At 33.3% G+C, this 16,943-nt stretch overlaps 2 protein-coding genes across 7 annotated transcripts; both read right to left on the bottom strand.

Annotated features, from left to right (window-relative positions):
* LOC109718270 (E3 ubiquitin-protein ligase RGLG4-like) lies at window positions 3,644-10,357 on the bottom strand. Of its 6 annotated transcripts, none has more exons than XM_020244421.1 (14): window positions 10,014-10,357; window positions 9,768-9,915; window positions 9,474-9,630; window positions 7,998-8,202; window positions 7,378-7,462; window positions 7,075-7,215; window positions 6,816-6,929; window positions 6,365-6,462; window positions 6,027-6,106; window positions 5,393-5,498; window positions 5,035-5,162; window positions 4,500-4,626; window positions 4,221-4,277; window positions 3,644-4,101 (listed from the first exon to the last, which is right to left on the bottom strand). In XM_020244421.1, exons 4-14 carry the CDS (start codon window positions 8,157-8,159, stop codon window positions 4,015-4,017), a joined length of 1,185 nt encoding a protein of 394 aa, XP_020100010.1. In that variant the 5' UTR covers window positions 8,160-8,202; window positions 9,474-9,630; window positions 9,768-9,915; window positions 10,014-10,357; the 3' UTR covers window positions 3,644-4,014. The 6 variants fall into 6 exon arrangements, with proteins under 6 accessions (XP_020100010.1, XP_020100014.1, XP_020100011.1 ...); XM_020244425.1 differs by having other exon boundaries at window positions 7,998-8,120; XM_020244422.1 differs by having other exon boundaries at window positions 9,474-9,615.
* On the bottom strand, window positions 10,538-15,872 carry LOC109718272 (peroxisomal (S)-2-hydroxy-acid oxidase GLO3-like). Its single transcript, XM_020244428.1, has 12 exons — window positions 15,774-15,872; window positions 14,735-14,904; window positions 14,382-14,506; window positions 14,007-14,053; window positions 13,308-13,385; window positions 12,740-12,864; window positions 12,131-12,197; window positions 11,965-12,027; window positions 11,686-11,755; window positions 11,458-11,558; window positions 11,180-11,284; window positions 10,538-10,921 (listed from the first exon to the last, which is right to left on the bottom strand). Exons 2-12 carry the CDS (start codon window positions 14,872-14,874, stop codon window positions 10,739-10,741), a joined length of 1,104 nt encoding a protein of 367 aa, XP_020100017.1. The 5' UTR covers window positions 14,875-14,904; window positions 15,774-15,872; the 3' UTR covers window positions 10,538-10,738.

Raw genomic sequence — 16,943 nt, 5'->3', positions numbered from 1 at the left:
TTTTTTAAAATTTCTTTTAATATAATTTTTTTATTTTTTTTAAAGTTTTATATTTTAGTTTTTATTTTTTTAAAATTTTTATTTATTTATTTATTTATTTATTTTGGGTGACCAAGATATAATTAAATTATTATTATTCTCGCCAATTATAACACTATAAAACAAAAAATTATATCTTGTTGTATATTGTTATTATCTACGATTGTGAAATTCCAGCTATATATCAAATTTTACAAAATAAATTTATATGTAATATAATAGAACCATACAAATTAAATTAAACTATTTGATAAGCTATTAATTAATTTTGATATATAGTATTTATTATTTATTATGTATTATTTGATAAACTATTAGTAGGGTTAGAGAGAAAGGTGAATTCAAGTGAGGATTTTATTTTATTATTATTTATTATTTTATTTTATTTTATTATTATTTTTTAATAAGTGTGTGTTAGAATCTGAGATGACCTCACTTGCACTATCCCACTTGCCCATGTTGCTCAAAATGAAAAGAGAACAAAAATAAAAATAAAAATAAAAATAATAATAAAATAAAAAATAAAAAAAATAAAAAATAAATCCTTGTTGTTTATGTTTGGGGATTAGATTTGGCACTACCATGGTTACTTAATTGTGTTCCCTGATTTAGCTTTTTTGTTTTTGCTTTTTTTTTTTTCTTCTTTTTTTCACAACTAATTGAGGTCAATTTAATAAATTAAATAAATTAAAAAATTATATAGTAAAATTAAAATTTTAAAAAATTGCATAGTTAAATTTAAATCGTCTATAGTTCAAATAAATTTTATATATTTTTATTCAAATAAAATAAAAAAAAGTTGGATTAAAAAAAGGGGCAGTGACTGAGACTGGATCAGTACAATAGCTGGAACTGGGGAGCAAAAAGCAGTAGAAGCACATGTAAATATGTAATGGAGATTTTGACCCCAAAATGAATGCTATCGATAGCAAACGAGCTTCATCGCCAGCTATTTGTTCTTGATGGTGGAGCCTCCAAATCGACAATCGGTATCGTTGAACATGATCTATACCACTTAAACTAACTAGAAATCAAATTTCAAATTTTTTCGGCATCATTGTCCTAATGATCAAAGGGTTTCAAAATTTGTAATTTTAATGGCAGATATGAGTCGTTTTCTCGTTTAACGGTGTAAATCTATCCAAATCAATTGAATTTTGGTTAGAAAATTCTTTAAATTATTTAGAACAAGATTTATACTTTCGATCTTGATTACAAAATTTCTATCATCACTTTTTAAAGAATATTTATTTTTACATCCATTTGATGAGCAAGAGAAAAATATTAAAAAAGCATGAAATTTGATTTCTAGATACTTCAAATGATATAGCTAGATCATATTCAACGACATCGATCATCGATTTGAAGAGTTCATCATTTAAAACAAATGAATAACAACGAAACCCTTTTGCTACCGAGCTCAACTTTCTCTCTCTCTCTCTCTCTCTCTCTCTATATATATATATATATAGTGGGCTGGTATGCTTATGGAAGCACGGAGCCCTCCGTGCTTCCAAGTTATTTTCGATGTTCGAATATTCGAATCGACGATCGGCTCCGTTCGAGTTGATCTAGAGTATTTGAAGTATCTAGAAAATAAATTTTGTGATTTTTCGATATCATTTGCCTAGTGATCGAAGGGGCTCAAGATCAATAATTTTAATGGCCGTGGTGAGCCGGTTGCAAGTGTAACGGTGTAGAAATATCCAAATCACGTGAAATTTTGATAGAAAATTCTTTATATCATATAAAGCAAGATCAATAACTTTGATTTAAAATTTTAATGTCATATCATTATATTTTGTAAGATTTTTATTTTCAGCCGTTGATTTTGAGCCACTTCGATCACTAGGCAAATGATATCGAAAAATCAAAAAATTTATTTTCTAAATACTTCAAATACTTTAGATCAACTCTAACGGAGCCGATCGTCGATTCGAAAGTCCGAACATCGAAAACAACTTGAAAGCACGGAGGGCTCCGTGCTTCCATAAGCATACCGGCCCACTCATATATATATATATAGAGCTAGGCTCCTATTCTTTTGAAAGTACGGAAGCCTCCGTATTTGTAAGTTATTTTCAATAATAGGACATTCGATTCGGCGATCGGTTCTGTTATACTTTCTCTATCATCGAAAATAACTTACAAGTACGGAGATCTCTGTACTTTCAAAAATACAGGAGACTTATTCTCTCTCTCTCTCTCTCTCTCTCTCTCTCTCTCTCTCTCTCTATATATATATATATATAGAGTAGGGCTATAATACTTTTACAAGTATCACCCAAGTGATACTTGTGTGTTTTTAGCCCTTGGATGGAGAGATGTGAGGTTGAGATGATGGTAGGTGGTGGTAGGTGGTGGTAGGTGGAATAGTGTTTGATCCAAGGGCTATTAGTAATCAAAAAGTAGATCTAATGGCTAAAAACCTGATAGCAACATGGTGAAGATACTTGTAAAAGTATCCTAGATCAACTCTATATATATATATATATATATATATATAAATATAAGAGTTTGATTTGGAAAAGGACTAGTCAAAGTGGGAGGGAGTAGTGGATCCAAGGAGCAATAAATATTAAAACCGTGTGGGGTATCACATGGATGTTGCATAATTTATTAATTACTTATTAATTAATGAATTGATTAATTAATTAATTATTCCTTGTTCATGGCTTCAAGGGTAAGTTACTAGCTTTTTCTACGTCCATGAAGCTTTTGTGAAAGTGCTTTTACGTACAATTATTAGCCCTACATCATCCGAAGCCACATGTTTCTTCGGCGGCGGTGAAAACCATAATTTTTGCAGCATCCCAATAATTTAACATTGGATGGGAAATGGATTACCGTCTCTATGTCTGGTATCCTGTTTGGGCATGACGAGAACGTCAGGATCTTAGCGACGAAAGTTTGTAACGCTCCAATAGACCCATATCGAATGGCAAAGTAGTTCTGATTAGAATATAAGAGGTTTTCACTCTAGTAATAATAATTAGGTTTAAATATTTTGGGCCGATTGTTTGAATCCAACGAGTTATTATTGTTAGCGGGTCATCAGGTCGTTACAATTTTAAAGTATACAAGAAGAAAATTAAAAGTGCTTTTAAAATTTAAACCTTTTGCAGTATAAACTAGAGCTTTTAGCCATCATATTACCAAACTAGATTATAGTGCCTTTTTTTTTTTTCTTAGAAATTATGTTTCTGTGAACTCAATCCCTACCGTAATAAAACAATCATTATTTTCGAAAAGCTTAAATTACAAAAAACGACCGATATTTTTAACATTTATATTCAACAAAAAAAAGTCCTAAAATATTGCATTTTAAACAACATATTTGCAAACCAAGCCTTATTTGAAGCACTTTAAAAGCCTATTTTTAAAAAGACTAAAATGTCCTCACCAATTTGCATTGCAACTAGAAACAAAAATCCCATATTAAAGCTTCTGTTTTGAGAATGTAAAGCTCATTTTGAGTTTGCACTTCAACAAAAGCTCTAAATTCCATTCGTTACCGTAGATACTCTCACGTTCTGCTTCTCGAGTAGAAAAGCTGTTCGAGCGATCGAGCCAAACAGATACTCACAAGTAAAACAAAATCGCGAGAAAAAAACAACCAAAACCTCACATATTATTTCATTAGTTTTAAGAACCAGAGATCACTTAAAACAAGCTTTACTTAGCTGTACAACTCAAAGTTACAGGATATATATATGTGTGAGTAAAATGTACAAAAGGCCCTGTACTCTCTAGATATTTTGAGTGAGCCCCTACACTTTTTATTTATACACTTCAACTTCAGTCCCTGGCCACCGACGGTGACCGCCGAAACCGTTTACGCGATTTGTTTCCGCAAATCGAGTCATACACATCAGAAGGCTAAAAACTTTATTTTGCTGTAAATCCTTTCATTTCCGCCATCTTTTGCGCCGTTACAAGATCAGGAATTGAAATATTTACGACGGCGGCGCGCGATTATCCGGTGTATAACCTTAATCGCGACGTTATAGCGTTGCGGCAGATCGGGCATCTCGACAAGTGCTCCCCACATTCTCTGCAACACTGTTACAATCAACAAAACCTTATTTCCATCTTAATCTGAATCTCAAAGTGCCCTCTCGAGGCGTAGCGAATGATATATATATATATACATGTAAACGAAAAGGAGTAACATAACTCACCATATGACCACAACCAAAAGCCAAATCTTTCGTGTTCGTCAAGCAGATTGGGCAAACCTAGAAACAAGATTTTTCGATAAGAAAATAGTTTCATGAAATGCAACAACATAATTGTTTTCTGGCATGCCTAAATATGCAAAAATTGCGTAAATACCCCTGTCGATATCTACATGGAAAGAAATTTACATAGATACTCTTTCGCGAAAGTAATTGTGCTATTTTACATGTTTCCGAGGGTATATATGCCAATAGAAAAAAAGAGAGCAAGATTTTACTTACTTGGTTCGATTCATCGCTTGCCGATTGCACGGGTTCAGGCGCCCCCCTCAAAGATTGTTGTCTCTGGGCATGAGGTATGGGGGGCGGAAAAATTACTACTCTTCTGCCTCCGCCTCCGGTGGCACGCCTTTCAAAGCAAAATCCATATACAAGGATTACAAACTAGGAGGAAATTTTTAGATAACTCCTTGTGGTTTACTTTAATTTTACTTTGACATCTTGTTGTTTTGGTTTTAGCATTACAAGTATCAGTACACTTTCACTTCCCCCTAGGAATATGAAAATCTATATATTTTAAAATGCAAATACGTATTTTTTGACGACATTTATCACTTTGAGCAAAAGGTTTAAGAAATTTAGAGGGACGATTTGAAAATTGCGGTATTTGTTTGGGCCATCTGATTATCACGTGCTCATTTTAGTGGGCTAGTTATAGCTCGAACGACATGGTAAATAAGTGGAATTAGGCTATTTCATTACGGCTTATTTGTGTTTTTGTCGCGTAAGAACATGTTTAAGAGTGTGTTGTTCATACCCTAGAATGCCGAGCTCGACGGCGGCTTTATATTGAATCGGTATCTCCATGAGAGCTGCGAGAGCAAAAGCTGCTTCCTTCTGCTCTTGGCTTATGTTTCTCGTCATGATAGAAGTGAAGTTCACAAACTGCATCGCGAAAACACGAGGGATGAAAATTTACTATCCGAATTCTTAGAATGTGCGGTGTCGTTGAATCATTGTTTAAAAAAGGAAAAGGGTTCAAGTGGAACCTCTTTATCCTGTAATGAAATTCAAGTAAAGACACTTGAACCTCTTTATCCTGTAATGAGATTCAAGTAAAGACAACTAGTATATCATCTAATTGAACGTGGCAATAAAAGCAAAAAATAAAATACCTGGAAATTGTCGAAATCTCGCGCCGGTATCTTGTCGTCAAATTTCTGCATGTCTTCCCACGGTCCATCGCCAACTCCAACTAACACAATCGATAACGGGTATGAACTAAAATGAGAAATATAATTTCGTCAGTCTTTTTATATTTTTCCTTTTATTGCTTAGATACAATAAACACATGCACTCTGTATATCACTCAAATGAAACAATTAAGTTCCACATGAATTATAAAATGCAAGAAAATAAGAATGAAGTACGAGACATTACCCACCAAATCGATCCGATAGGAAATTGCCTACAAATATATATAACACCCGCACTTACGTGCATGATGGATATGAAAAGCACGTAGAATCGACAGGAGAGTTAAGAAAGATAGAGATTTAACCCATTAGAACATCAAGAGAGAATTTAACCCGTCAAGGAGGGGATCGAACCCACAACCTAACTGAATAGCAGGATCTTAGGATTCGCTCTAAAACTATGTGACCCAAATAGCAATTCAATAAGAAACAACCCACGAATATATTTAACATGAGCCATGACCATTTTGTGACCTTGCAACCCCATCTAATCACCAAGTAGTTTTAAATAAAGTGATAGAGAAAGAATTCGAAGTCAAAATGTGATAAATACCTCGCCATGACTATTGCGTCAATCGTGTTCTTCTCCTGTGGGCTGAGTTCTCCAGCACTTGTATTGATGCTCCGAGTAACCTGCGTATAGTAAAACACAGTAATTGAGTTAACAATGATTGAAACTAAATGGCTTTTACATGTAGACTCCTACAAAATTATCTGTTTCAACAAATACATTTCCTTTTCAAAATGGTTTTGTAGTACATGGGTATAATAAGTAAGAATTAAAATGTTCTGAATGGCATCGCAGCAATATATATGTTTAAGTAGGTAACTTTGCAGGGGGTTATATGCGTAAATTTTACAGAAAAAAATGGAGAAATAAGAAATTTCAACCTGGCCATCGGCAATTATGACTAACACATGATATTGGCCACCGGTTCTCTCGACAATGTCGACCGCGGCCTCTACTATCGGTGCAAATGAAGTAGGCCCTTCCATACAAGTGAATATTATATTAGTTAATTGATTCAATATTTTGAGATAAGCAAAATATAACAGGAAAAGCAATGCAGACGCTAACTGATAGCTTAAAAGCAACAACTAAACTGTCGAAATGAACTAGTGTCGCCATAACTAAAAGCGACAATATATAGAATGAAAATTCCTTGCATATAACAGTTTTACTGTGCATCATCAAGCAATATAGTCATAATTTAACTGTTATTAGTATTAAAATTGTCAGAAATTAATGATGTGGGTCAATTTTGATCGAGGATAATATATTCAAAACCGACTTCAATTACGAAAGGAAAAAAAAAAGGAAAAAAGGAAGTATTTAAACTACCTGCTAATATCAAGTGCGGAACGATTTTTCGATAACAAGCTAAAACTTCCTCGAAGCCTTGACAAGGAGAATTATCAGGGTGGAAGCTGAACACATATTTATCATGTGTTGTTGCTGTGTTTAAGCCACACACACACACACACACACACACACACAAAAACTTATGTAAGTAACAACTAACAAGAGAAATGTTTCAAAACAATTTTAAAAATTCATAAATAAAGAGAAAAGGATAAAACAAACATGACAAAAAACTTACAATCACCAAATCCGAAACAAGGAATCAAATTGTCCTCATCAAACGGAGCCAAAGCCTTGCCGACAATAGTAATGGCTTGTTCATAAGGATTGGGTCTGTTACCAATTGTGTGTAGACTCTGATTATTAAATGAACGCTTTCCTGAACGAAAAGAATTATTTACAGTTGGTTTTTAATGGATTAATACAGTTGGTTTTTAATGTAATTGGGAACTTACATTTAGTATATAGTAAGCGGATCCAACAACGCAAGTAAAAATAATAAAAACAATAGCAAAAATAATAATGTTTTCACTTCTATAACCTGTCCACTCATTGCTTTTGGTGAAATCAATGCCAACTATGAGATTTGATGATTCAAGGCCTAATTCTCCCAACGCTGCCGTAACCTGTTGAATATAAACAATTTTTATTTGTAGAAAAAAAAAATCAGAAAGGCTATACTACAGAAAATAAAAAGTCATGCACTTTTAGCCTGTGTCGGAACCTATTGGATTTTTTTCTGAAGAAAACAAGTTAATATACATGGGGTGTTTGGTTTCCCAGAAAATATCCTAGAAAATAGTTTCTCGTAAAACTTTTCCGTTAGTTCGATTCCTAGGAAAAGAAGTATTCCGGGAAAAGTTTTTTTTTTTTCAGATTTCATGGAAAATAGTGTTTTTCATTTTCTGGATTTTTTTATCCGGAAACGAAAACTGCAGAAAAGGGAGTTTTCCATGGAAAACTTTTGTTATGGAAAATAATTTTCCATGCTTTTCCGAGGAACCAAACACCCCCTAATCTAACACACCAGAATCAGAGTAATTACTTATCAATCCCACAATCTTACAGAAATACTGAGTATTCACAAACAAAATTCAGCAAAAAGATCGAAATAAAATTAGATTAGCGACAAGTTTAAGTGCTTTAAAAAAAAAAAAAAACCTGTTCAAGTGAAGTATAGTTATCAGGAATAAGTGCATATTTCTTCGTTAACAGCTTCCTTTTCGGATCAGCACCTGGCTGTCTTATTGATCGTTGAGTCCTTAACATCGGCCGCCGCTCTACCTGAGGGCGATGAAATAGGCCGCCGATTATATTACCCATTTTACTGATCAAAATACGATAGAGCAGATAAAAAGTTCTCTTCCTGCATCATAGAGTTCAGCAAATGAACAGATCAATGGAAGACTTTAAATTGGAAGTTTGGAGACAAAAAAGGAGAGATGCTCTTTCCTTGGTTTTGCCTTTCAGTAGGAAAAGTGAGATGGAGAGGAAGTTTCTAGGATTGTTCCTTCCACATTGCAATATCTTAAAGTGTGTCCAAAGAGAAAAGGCGAACACTTTATTCCATGTAGAGATAGATGCTTTGCTTGGGTGCTCCTAAACGATGTTCTGGCGAACTTGGTGTACGAGTTCCATAAATTTTCCGATATATTGCAATTTTATCCCTGGCTGCTAATGAAAACATGATTGTTCTTCCTCTAAAATGACCTTTAACCCTATAATCAGTAAACTGGCCATTTTACGGGAAAAACTTAGTTCCTTTTCTTTTTTATTGACGGTCAGAGATGAAATTGCAATATACGGCAAAGTTTAGAGACTGTGTAAGAAGAGTTATACCCAGTAAAAAGGGGGGAAAGAACCCCTCCCCTATTTACTCCTAATTTGCATAATTTACCTATGCTATGACAAAAATTAGTCCAAGTGGGGACCTGAAAAAGAAATGGGTGGAAATCTAAATGTTTAGGCGGCCATCGATTGGTTCAATTCTCATTAAATGCCTTTGGACCTATTTCGCATTAAAGTAGCCAGCTACTAGTGTCTATATCGTAATAGAGTCAATCACTGATAAATTTTTACACCTTACATGCACGACGAATCATTTACAAAAGAAAAAACTTTTAGAAGAAAATAAAGATAAAAATTTGCATTAGATTCAACTGTAATATGTGCTATGATTCTCAATCAATCATGATATAGAATAGCAAACAGTGCATTATATAATCTGACTAAAGGAAAAGATAATACTAATTAAAAAGAATAAATTAAAGAAGAGAATAATTACATTTTAATAACTAAAAGAGAGAACTGAGCTAAAAAGTGTGATCTGCACAGTCGCTAATTTTGCAACAAAGTATTCTCGATAACTTTCGTTGTCACAAAAATAAGTGGTTGAGAATATCATCTACATGAGAAAATTGCACCATCTAATAATACTAGAACTCGACGAATGTCACACGTCAAAAGTCTCATATACTCAGTAACCATTAAAGGGTCCTTAAAACATACTTGACAACAAAATATCAAGATGGTAAAGCTTTGGTCTATTTAGACAGTAAGTCCCTGAGCTCTTTACTGTATCTACAACTTACTCTACAAGTTTTATGATTTCCAAAATGAAGTATTGGAGGAACAAACCGAATTTCGTAATCTTGCCCGCTTTTTCTTGAAGTGTCCTCTTATAGCAAACTTTCTCTCCCCATTTTTCTTCTTTTAGAAGTCTTTCTGCTTCATCCTTCTCTTTACGCTTGGTAAGCAGAATAATTGGAATCATCTCACTCTACAAAAAAGCACACTAAACATACAAAAACCCCCAAGTTATAATAATTATGTATAATCTTACCAAGAATATAATATAATTGTTGTAAAGGAAGATGCAGCAACAACTTATAATAATTATGCTCATAGAGTCAACTTTTAGGAATAACTTACAATATAAGGTTCTCAGCTTATGTTAACTTTTACAGATGCAGAAAATACAATGCACTCGAGCATCCGCTTCTGCTTTCAACTGCAGTCACCTCTAGTAGAGAAATTGGAAAATAGAGAAGTTTGGTGCTTCTGCTTCAGACGACGTTCCCTCAAACAAAGTATCAATGATAAAAGTTCGCATCAAATTCATAGCAGATACCAAATAATCCGACTAACACTTGGAATAGAAGTTTGCATTAAATTTACCTCTAGTAGATGCCATATTTTCGACAATGCTCTCTCCTTCAAATCAACCTGTACATTAATTCGAATACCACATTTTCAGTCTACACTAATGAGGAAAACAAAATTAGATAACTGTGATAGAAACCATATACATATCTTTATTCTCTCTCTTCAAGGATATCAAATAGCCCTTCAAATTGCTTTCCAATTAGCTTCATCATGGCTTCATACTAAATAAAACACATTTAAGACGAACTAAACAAGCATCCACATGAGTTAAAAGAAAAAGAATACTGATCTTCTGGAAGCATTATTAAATCTCGTGTACTAAATCTCATGATCAGCTTTCCTAAAAGTTAATTCTTCAAGTCCCTTATTCAAATAAGACATCCGACAGGACATCAAATATGAATGAAAATACCACAATACACTTTCTAATTACCACGCGTATAAAGCTGATTCATCAAAAACATTATTCCGGCAGTAGAACGTATGAGTTTTATCCTAAGTAGAAAACATAAAAACCAAGATCATCAGAATAACCATTTATAAAACCAAAATCCAAAATTAATCATTCAAACACCGCCTTAGAACATCTTTCAATGTCTCAGATACTAAATTCCAATTTTATGCCAACTGTTGAGGATAATTAAACACTGATACTTTCTTCTCTGGCTTATTAGCATACACATGTATACAGAAGTAGAAGAAGAGAGTTGTGACCGCTTGACTGGTCGAGCAGCCTGTTACAAACGAGAAGAGCGATATACGTCTTTCTCGGAGATCATGTGATTACGCATGATCTCCTTGAGATTCGTGCAGCCGCACAGCGACATGGTGATCTCAAACTCGTCCCTCATCATCTTAAGCACCTTTCTAACGCCTGCCTCACCATCCACCGCTAGCGAGTACAACACAGGGCGTCCAATCTGATGACAAGATTACAGATATCAAATTGACAGATAAGATTATGACTCAATAGTGAAGAAGGCAAAATTGCAGGGAATCTCTTATGAATATCATGATCTCAGTTTTGCCATCTTGAAATATTGGAACTCTACATTACCTTCTTAAGCTACAAGAGATTAAAAAGTTTAAGGATATAATATTTGTAAATGAACAGGGACGTTTAGCAATGAAAGAACTCAGTATAACTAGAGCGCAAATGTTTGCTGTTTTATACTTACAAATACACCAGAAGCACCCAGAGCTAATGCCTTAAAGACATCAGTGCCACGGCGGACCCCACCATCGAGGAACACGGGCACCCGTCCCTGCGCTGTGCTGACAACCTGAATATAATAATTCATTGCATTATTTGGGCAGTTTTCACATTTTAATAAGCTTTAATCTCAAGCTACTTCAGAAGTCAGACCAGATAGGTGCTTTATTTAGTTTTTTGTAGGACCAATGAAAGAAAAAAAACTATTACATAAAAAAACTCTTGATGTAAGAAGTCGTGTACCTCTTCGAGACAGCTAATAGTAGCAGGCTGATAATCTAGTTGGCGTGCGCCGTGATTGGAGACAATAATTCCAGCAACCCCAGCTTGGATTGCTAGTCTTGCTGTATTTTTTATTTTTTTTAAAAAAAGTAAAACAAAATCATGCTGTAAACTTTATTTTTGGGAGTAAATAGTTCGTTCGAGATCAAAATAATCAGGGAAATTTATTTAGAAGAAATAAGTCCTTACTGTCCTCAGCGGTCGTAACCCCTTTAACTATAATAGGCAATGAAGTAATCGTCTGCAACCACTTCACATCCTGTAGAAGTACAACCAAACTCCCTTAATTAGAAAGTGTTTTTCTGTTGATGCATTAGCGACATTTTTATACAAATCCTCATAGCAGCTTCCAAGAAGCAGAAGCTTCAAATTTGAGTTTCTCCTTATTTCATAAACCAAGGCATTTAGTATGATGGTTTTTCAAATAAAATTAGACTACGGCTTTAGCCGACTGTTATATCCATAGACCTTCCACGATAAAGTCGGGTCGAGTTGGCTAGTAGCATATTCAGCTAGACCAGAATTACGTGTCTGCAATATCACAGAAATATAAAAATAAATCAAACAGATTAATAAAAAAAAAATTCAAAGTTCAATTTCTAAAATTTGAAATGTTAATTGAATTGTTGCTGACATTATCCAACAGTCCAAGGTCTAGCCCTTCAAAGTTCTTTAACGTCAGACCGGGAGGCAAAGTAAATCTGCAAAAGTAGATAAGATCTCATTAATTTGACGCACAATACGGTTACAGATCAGTTTGACGGGCGTGCGTCAAAGTTTCACAAACGAATATTTCAAACTGAAATACATGGTTTGTTTTCGAGACCCTAAATATGGGCAGTAGAAAGATCAATTCATGGCCAAATTATGAGAAATTTAGGCACTATTTAGTATTTATCACCCCGAAAAACTTGGATTTTCCTATATGACCTTGAAAAGCTCAGTTTCGCGCGCATATGCCCTTTTATTTGCATAAATGAGCCTCTAGAAAAAAAGGATTTTACAGCAGTATGTTTGTAAATAGATGATTTCGCAGGGAAATGTAAATGTATAACTAACTGTTAGGCACCAAAAACTTTTATTTTCCATGCGAACCAAGCCAAATTGAAAGTTTTGAAACAAGTTAACTGCCCAAAAAAATCAACAAAAAAAGAGATTGCCCAACATTTTATCCCAGTTAGAAATACAGAAGTTAATGACACTGCCATACACATAATGTAATACGGGTTTTCATGAACGAAACCTGTTCTTGATATCTGCTTCTCTCCGTCCGAATCTTGGGGTATCTACAGTTAGGGCAATCGCCTTGAATCCAGCTCTCTCAGCTCTTTTCACCAGTTGCCTAACTAAGTTCCGGTCCTTGTGGACCTAAAAAAACAAGAAAAGTAGATGGCTATATAAATAGTAGATTTTTTGTTTGAGAATTATGAAGTGTTCTATTATACTCGCTGTGGAGTCATCGTAAACTAGAGGTCATTTTGCATTTAAAAAAAAAAATCCCCTCTCCCTTCGTTCTCATATCTTTAGTCAAAATACTTTGGTTTTACAACTTTGGACCAAAATATCTTTTGTGGAGCAAAATGTTGCTGTCGTAAGTATCTAATGCACTGATTCATTGCAAGATTGGCAGGGACCAGGTGCTTTTCAGTCCAGACAAAGATAATTTTTGCAAAAAGACATAATTCGATCTATGTTTCTTAAAACATTTCAAAAAAAATAAAGTTCATCAGGCCATAAATATACTATATCTTAGAGGCTGATTCATAAAAGATATCGAGCAACACAACAACTTTAGAGAAGATGATAATTACATAAAGCTGAAAGAAACGAACTCCTGGGCCGGTGGAGGCAACCTCCTCTATACTACAAGTAGCCCATGACGACAATATCTGAAAAATAAGCAGAATGGAGAGATTTGAATAACACGATGTAATAAAAATGAAAAGCTGTAAACAATAGTATAATATTTATAACTACCTGCATCAAGATTTAAAAGAAAAGATCGTATTCTAACTGTATAATTGTCATTGGAGTATGTCAACCTAGAAGAATTGTCATTGGAGTACAACAAATAAAAGGTAAAAGTGTACACAATCTGAACTGTAGTCCATTTTGAAACAGGTTCATGATCTTTAGGGATTTCGATTTCAGTGCGTGACTCTTTAATTGGAATATTCTGAGAATATTCAATTACCATTTTCGATAGAAACCGTTAGGTTCTAGTAGAAGTTGGCAGAGAGATAGCAGGTTCAAAGATAAAGAGAGGTTAGGTATCAAAACCAGAGTGTTTGAAGTTTTAGGCAGAGTTCGGGATAGTTCGGGGGTCTCTACATGTTTGTACCAAAATAAGATGCAAAAGCAACCAAACAAGCACTTAAGAAGACAAGCTTTACTAACTTTCTTTTCCATAACAAAAAAATGTTGATTCTCTTCGGACTTCCGAAATTGTTACCAAAAGCATGAAATCTTAATTACACGTCATACGATAAATTTTATTTAGAGAAACAAACCATTATGGTGCCAGCTGATGAGGCAGCCCTCGCTGTCGCAAGCTCTCCTGCAATTGAGAAGAGTTTTCTATGAAGCAACTGTTCAAGTAATAATAGCTACAGAGTGAAGTGCTTCTTTAAAGACCGAACTCAACTGAAACATTTGCAAATTATTTTTGTAAAAAAAACTTCTTTGAAAGCTAATGAGGCCAACTTACATACATAAACACCTAAAACTAGCACAAGAAAATCTCAAAAACTCCTTAAAAAATAATGGAGAAATAAAATGTACTTGATTTTAAGAAACCACAATTAAAATGAGGTAATCAATTTCTAATTTACTTGGACTGAACTGAAATCAACCTGAACTCAAATTCTAACTTCAAATGTGCAAACCTTCAGGATGTGCCAGTTTCTGCATTGCTGCGGGAGCAATCATGATAGGCATCGAGATCTTGAAACCCAGAACGGTGGTGGTCATATCGATATGCGACACATCAATGAGTATACGAGGGCGAAACCTAGTTGAAAGAAAAAAAAAAAATCAAAAGTATTAACTAGATGCAAATTGTTTACATGTTCAAATGAATCCTGCATTATAAAATAAAAAATTCTTCCACAGGTATTGACTGTCACTCTGTCAGTAAGTTAGAATAAAGCAAATTAATTACTTAATTATTTAGCTTAGTTTGGTTTGGCTAAAGCCCAAAAACAAAAAAGCCGAAAATTATACAGAAAAAGAAACTTACAGTATTCTTGAGAAGGCTTCTCTATTCTCCTTGAGTGTCCACTGATCCTCGGCGCCAGAGGCATAGTAGTCGTAAACCATCTTCGGTAGCTTCTGCTTTGCGAGCGCCTCGTACTCGCAAACATTTGTGATCAGATCCATTTTTTTCTGCTAATATTTCCCCTTTTCTACCTAAAAATCAAAAAGAAACAATCGCAAGTTACATAGGAAGAAAAATTATATCAATAAATTCATGAACAGAATCAGAACATTGAAAAGAGCAAACTGGTAAATATCAACTATGAAGTAGCCATATGTAATTACATAAATAAAAAGAACTAATTTTGTGCAAAAATTACCTAACATAACATGCTTTGAGTAAAATTTTTTTTAAAAAAAAGATTCAAAAGTCACATAAACTCATCAAAAATATATTACCATCAGAAGTTAATCAACCAGATTATAAACATCAACACAACTAATACTTGTACATCAAATTAACTGCACAAATTAGCAATATAAAAGCTAAGCTACCAACCATATAGAAATGAAAGAATGATCATTAATCGCATATAAACAAAAATATGAACAAAATAATGCAAATGGTAGACAAAAAATAGATTTTTTTTTTTTAGGAAAATGAGAAATAACAAGACAAAATTAAGAAAATGGAAGTAAATTAATGCACGTTAACAAAAATTACAAGGAAAATTACCAACATAAAATCCAACAAATAAGCACTATAAAATCCAATCATTAAGCACATACAAACAAACATTAGAAGGAGAATTTCAAGGAGCTTTTGAAATATTAAAATCCAACAAATTACCATTATAAAAAAAAAATGTAATCTACGAACAATATAAACATGAATGAATGATCATTAAGCACATATAAACACCTTTTGAATATCATTAACTAATAATTGTTTGAGTAAAAAACTGCACATCAATCACCACCTTTTGATTAGAAAGAGATAAAAAGATGAGATTTTGGGCAAAATCCATGAAGGAAAATGTGAAATAAATGTAGAAAAATCGGGAGAAAAGTAAGAAACTCACGATTAGAAGGAGCTTCGTGAGGGATCGATCGGAGTGTTTGAGTGTTTGGGTGGGGTTTTATGGTGCCGTTTGTGGAATTTTATTCTTATTTATTTATTTATTTGTAGAAATGCATGGAGACCCCTAACCTTTAGCAATTTTGCAAATAGAGTCCTAAGGCCCCCTTTGGCATTGTTATCGTTGTTTGTTTTTTATTTTTATTTTTATATTAATTTTATATAATTTGATGTGGCGATAAAGTTTTTTGTTTTTTTGGATTGATTCTTATAAATATAGTGAATTATAAATATATTTCTAAAAAGTTTAACTTTTCTATATTGTTTCTGTAAAAGTTCTGATATTTTCAAATAAAATACTTTATCCTAGCTAGTTAGTGAGGCGAATTGACCTTTTTACCTCCTCTTTAATTAATAGTTAGAATTTTTGGAGGGATATATTTGTGATGGCAAAAATGTCATTTTACTTATAAAATAAACAGTATTTTGATGTTAACAAACGAGAGGGACATATTTGAAAATATAAGAATTTTTATAGAAATAACATATGAAAATTGAACTTTGTAGGAATATATTTATAATTTATTATATTTACAGGAACATGTATGAAATTAACTCTTTTTTTTTTGTCATGGTTTGGTAGTGTATAATGTAGCAGGACTAGATGACTACTTAAAAAAAAAGAAAAAAACTATTTAATTTTTTCATTGTCAAATAAATATCTCTGGTGAAATGATTGTAAATAAAATTAATCCTTTTCATATAAAAAATTTATTTAAATAAATAAAAAAAGAATATGATACCACGCGAGACGTAAATTTTTAATTTTGGCGAGTAGACTCCGCAAACATTATCAAATAGTTTGATCAGTCCCTCTCCTCAAGCGAAGTTACTAATTAAACAACGATCAAAGCCGCATGTTTGACGCATAGTTTTGTAAAACTTTAAAATAGAAAACACTATATTTTTTTTCTTTTTTAGTTACGATAATTAAGCATTAAAATTGAAGAACGAAGAGAACCAATTTTTGATTTGTATGGCTTTTTCATGCAATAGAGTAAAAATATACATATTTTTATTTTTTTGTGAAAATTTTAAATATTACTCATGTGGTTTCGTACTTTTTTACTTCAGTACCCTACGATTTAAAGTGCATCAATTTAGTATACTGGAG

Source organism: Ananas comosus, linkage group 12 (genome assembly GCF_001540865.1).
Source record: "Ananas comosus cultivar F153 linkage group 12, ASM154086v1, whole genome shotgun sequence".
Taxonomy (NCBI): domain Eukaryota; kingdom Viridiplantae; phylum Streptophyta; class Magnoliopsida; order Poales; family Bromeliaceae; genus Ananas; species Ananas comosus.
Note: the sequence above shows the minus strand (reverse complement) of the source record. Positions and strands in the feature narration are given on the sequence as shown.

Excerpts from the sequence above, each read along its gene's own strand:
- LOC109718270 (XM_020244421.1), bottom strand. The coding sequence starts at position 8,159 with ATGGGTAATATAATCGGCGGCCTATTTCATCGCCCTCAGGTAGAGCGG. Across the intron at positions 7,463-7,997 it reads ACTATACTTCACTTGAACAG|GTTACGGCAGCGTTGGGAGA; the intron begins GTTTTTTTTTTT and ends TATATTCAACAG. Across the intron at positions 5,163-5,392 it reads GAGATTTCGACAATTTCCAG|TTTGTGAACTTCACTTCTAT; the intron begins GTATTTTATTTT and ends TTCGCGATGCAG.
- LOC109718272 (XM_020244428.1), bottom strand. The coding sequence starts at position 14,874 with ATGGATCTGATCACAAATGTTTGCGAGTACGAGGCGCTCGCAAAGCAG. Across the intron at positions 13,386-14,006 it reads CATCAGCTGGCACCATAATG|ATATTGTCGTCATGGGCTAC; the intron begins GTTTGTTTCTCT and ends CTTATTTTTCAG. Across the intron at positions 12,198-12,739 it reads GAAGCAGATATCAAGAACAG|ATTTACTTTGCCTCCCGGTC; the intron begins GTTTCGTTCATG and ends CTACTTTTGCAG.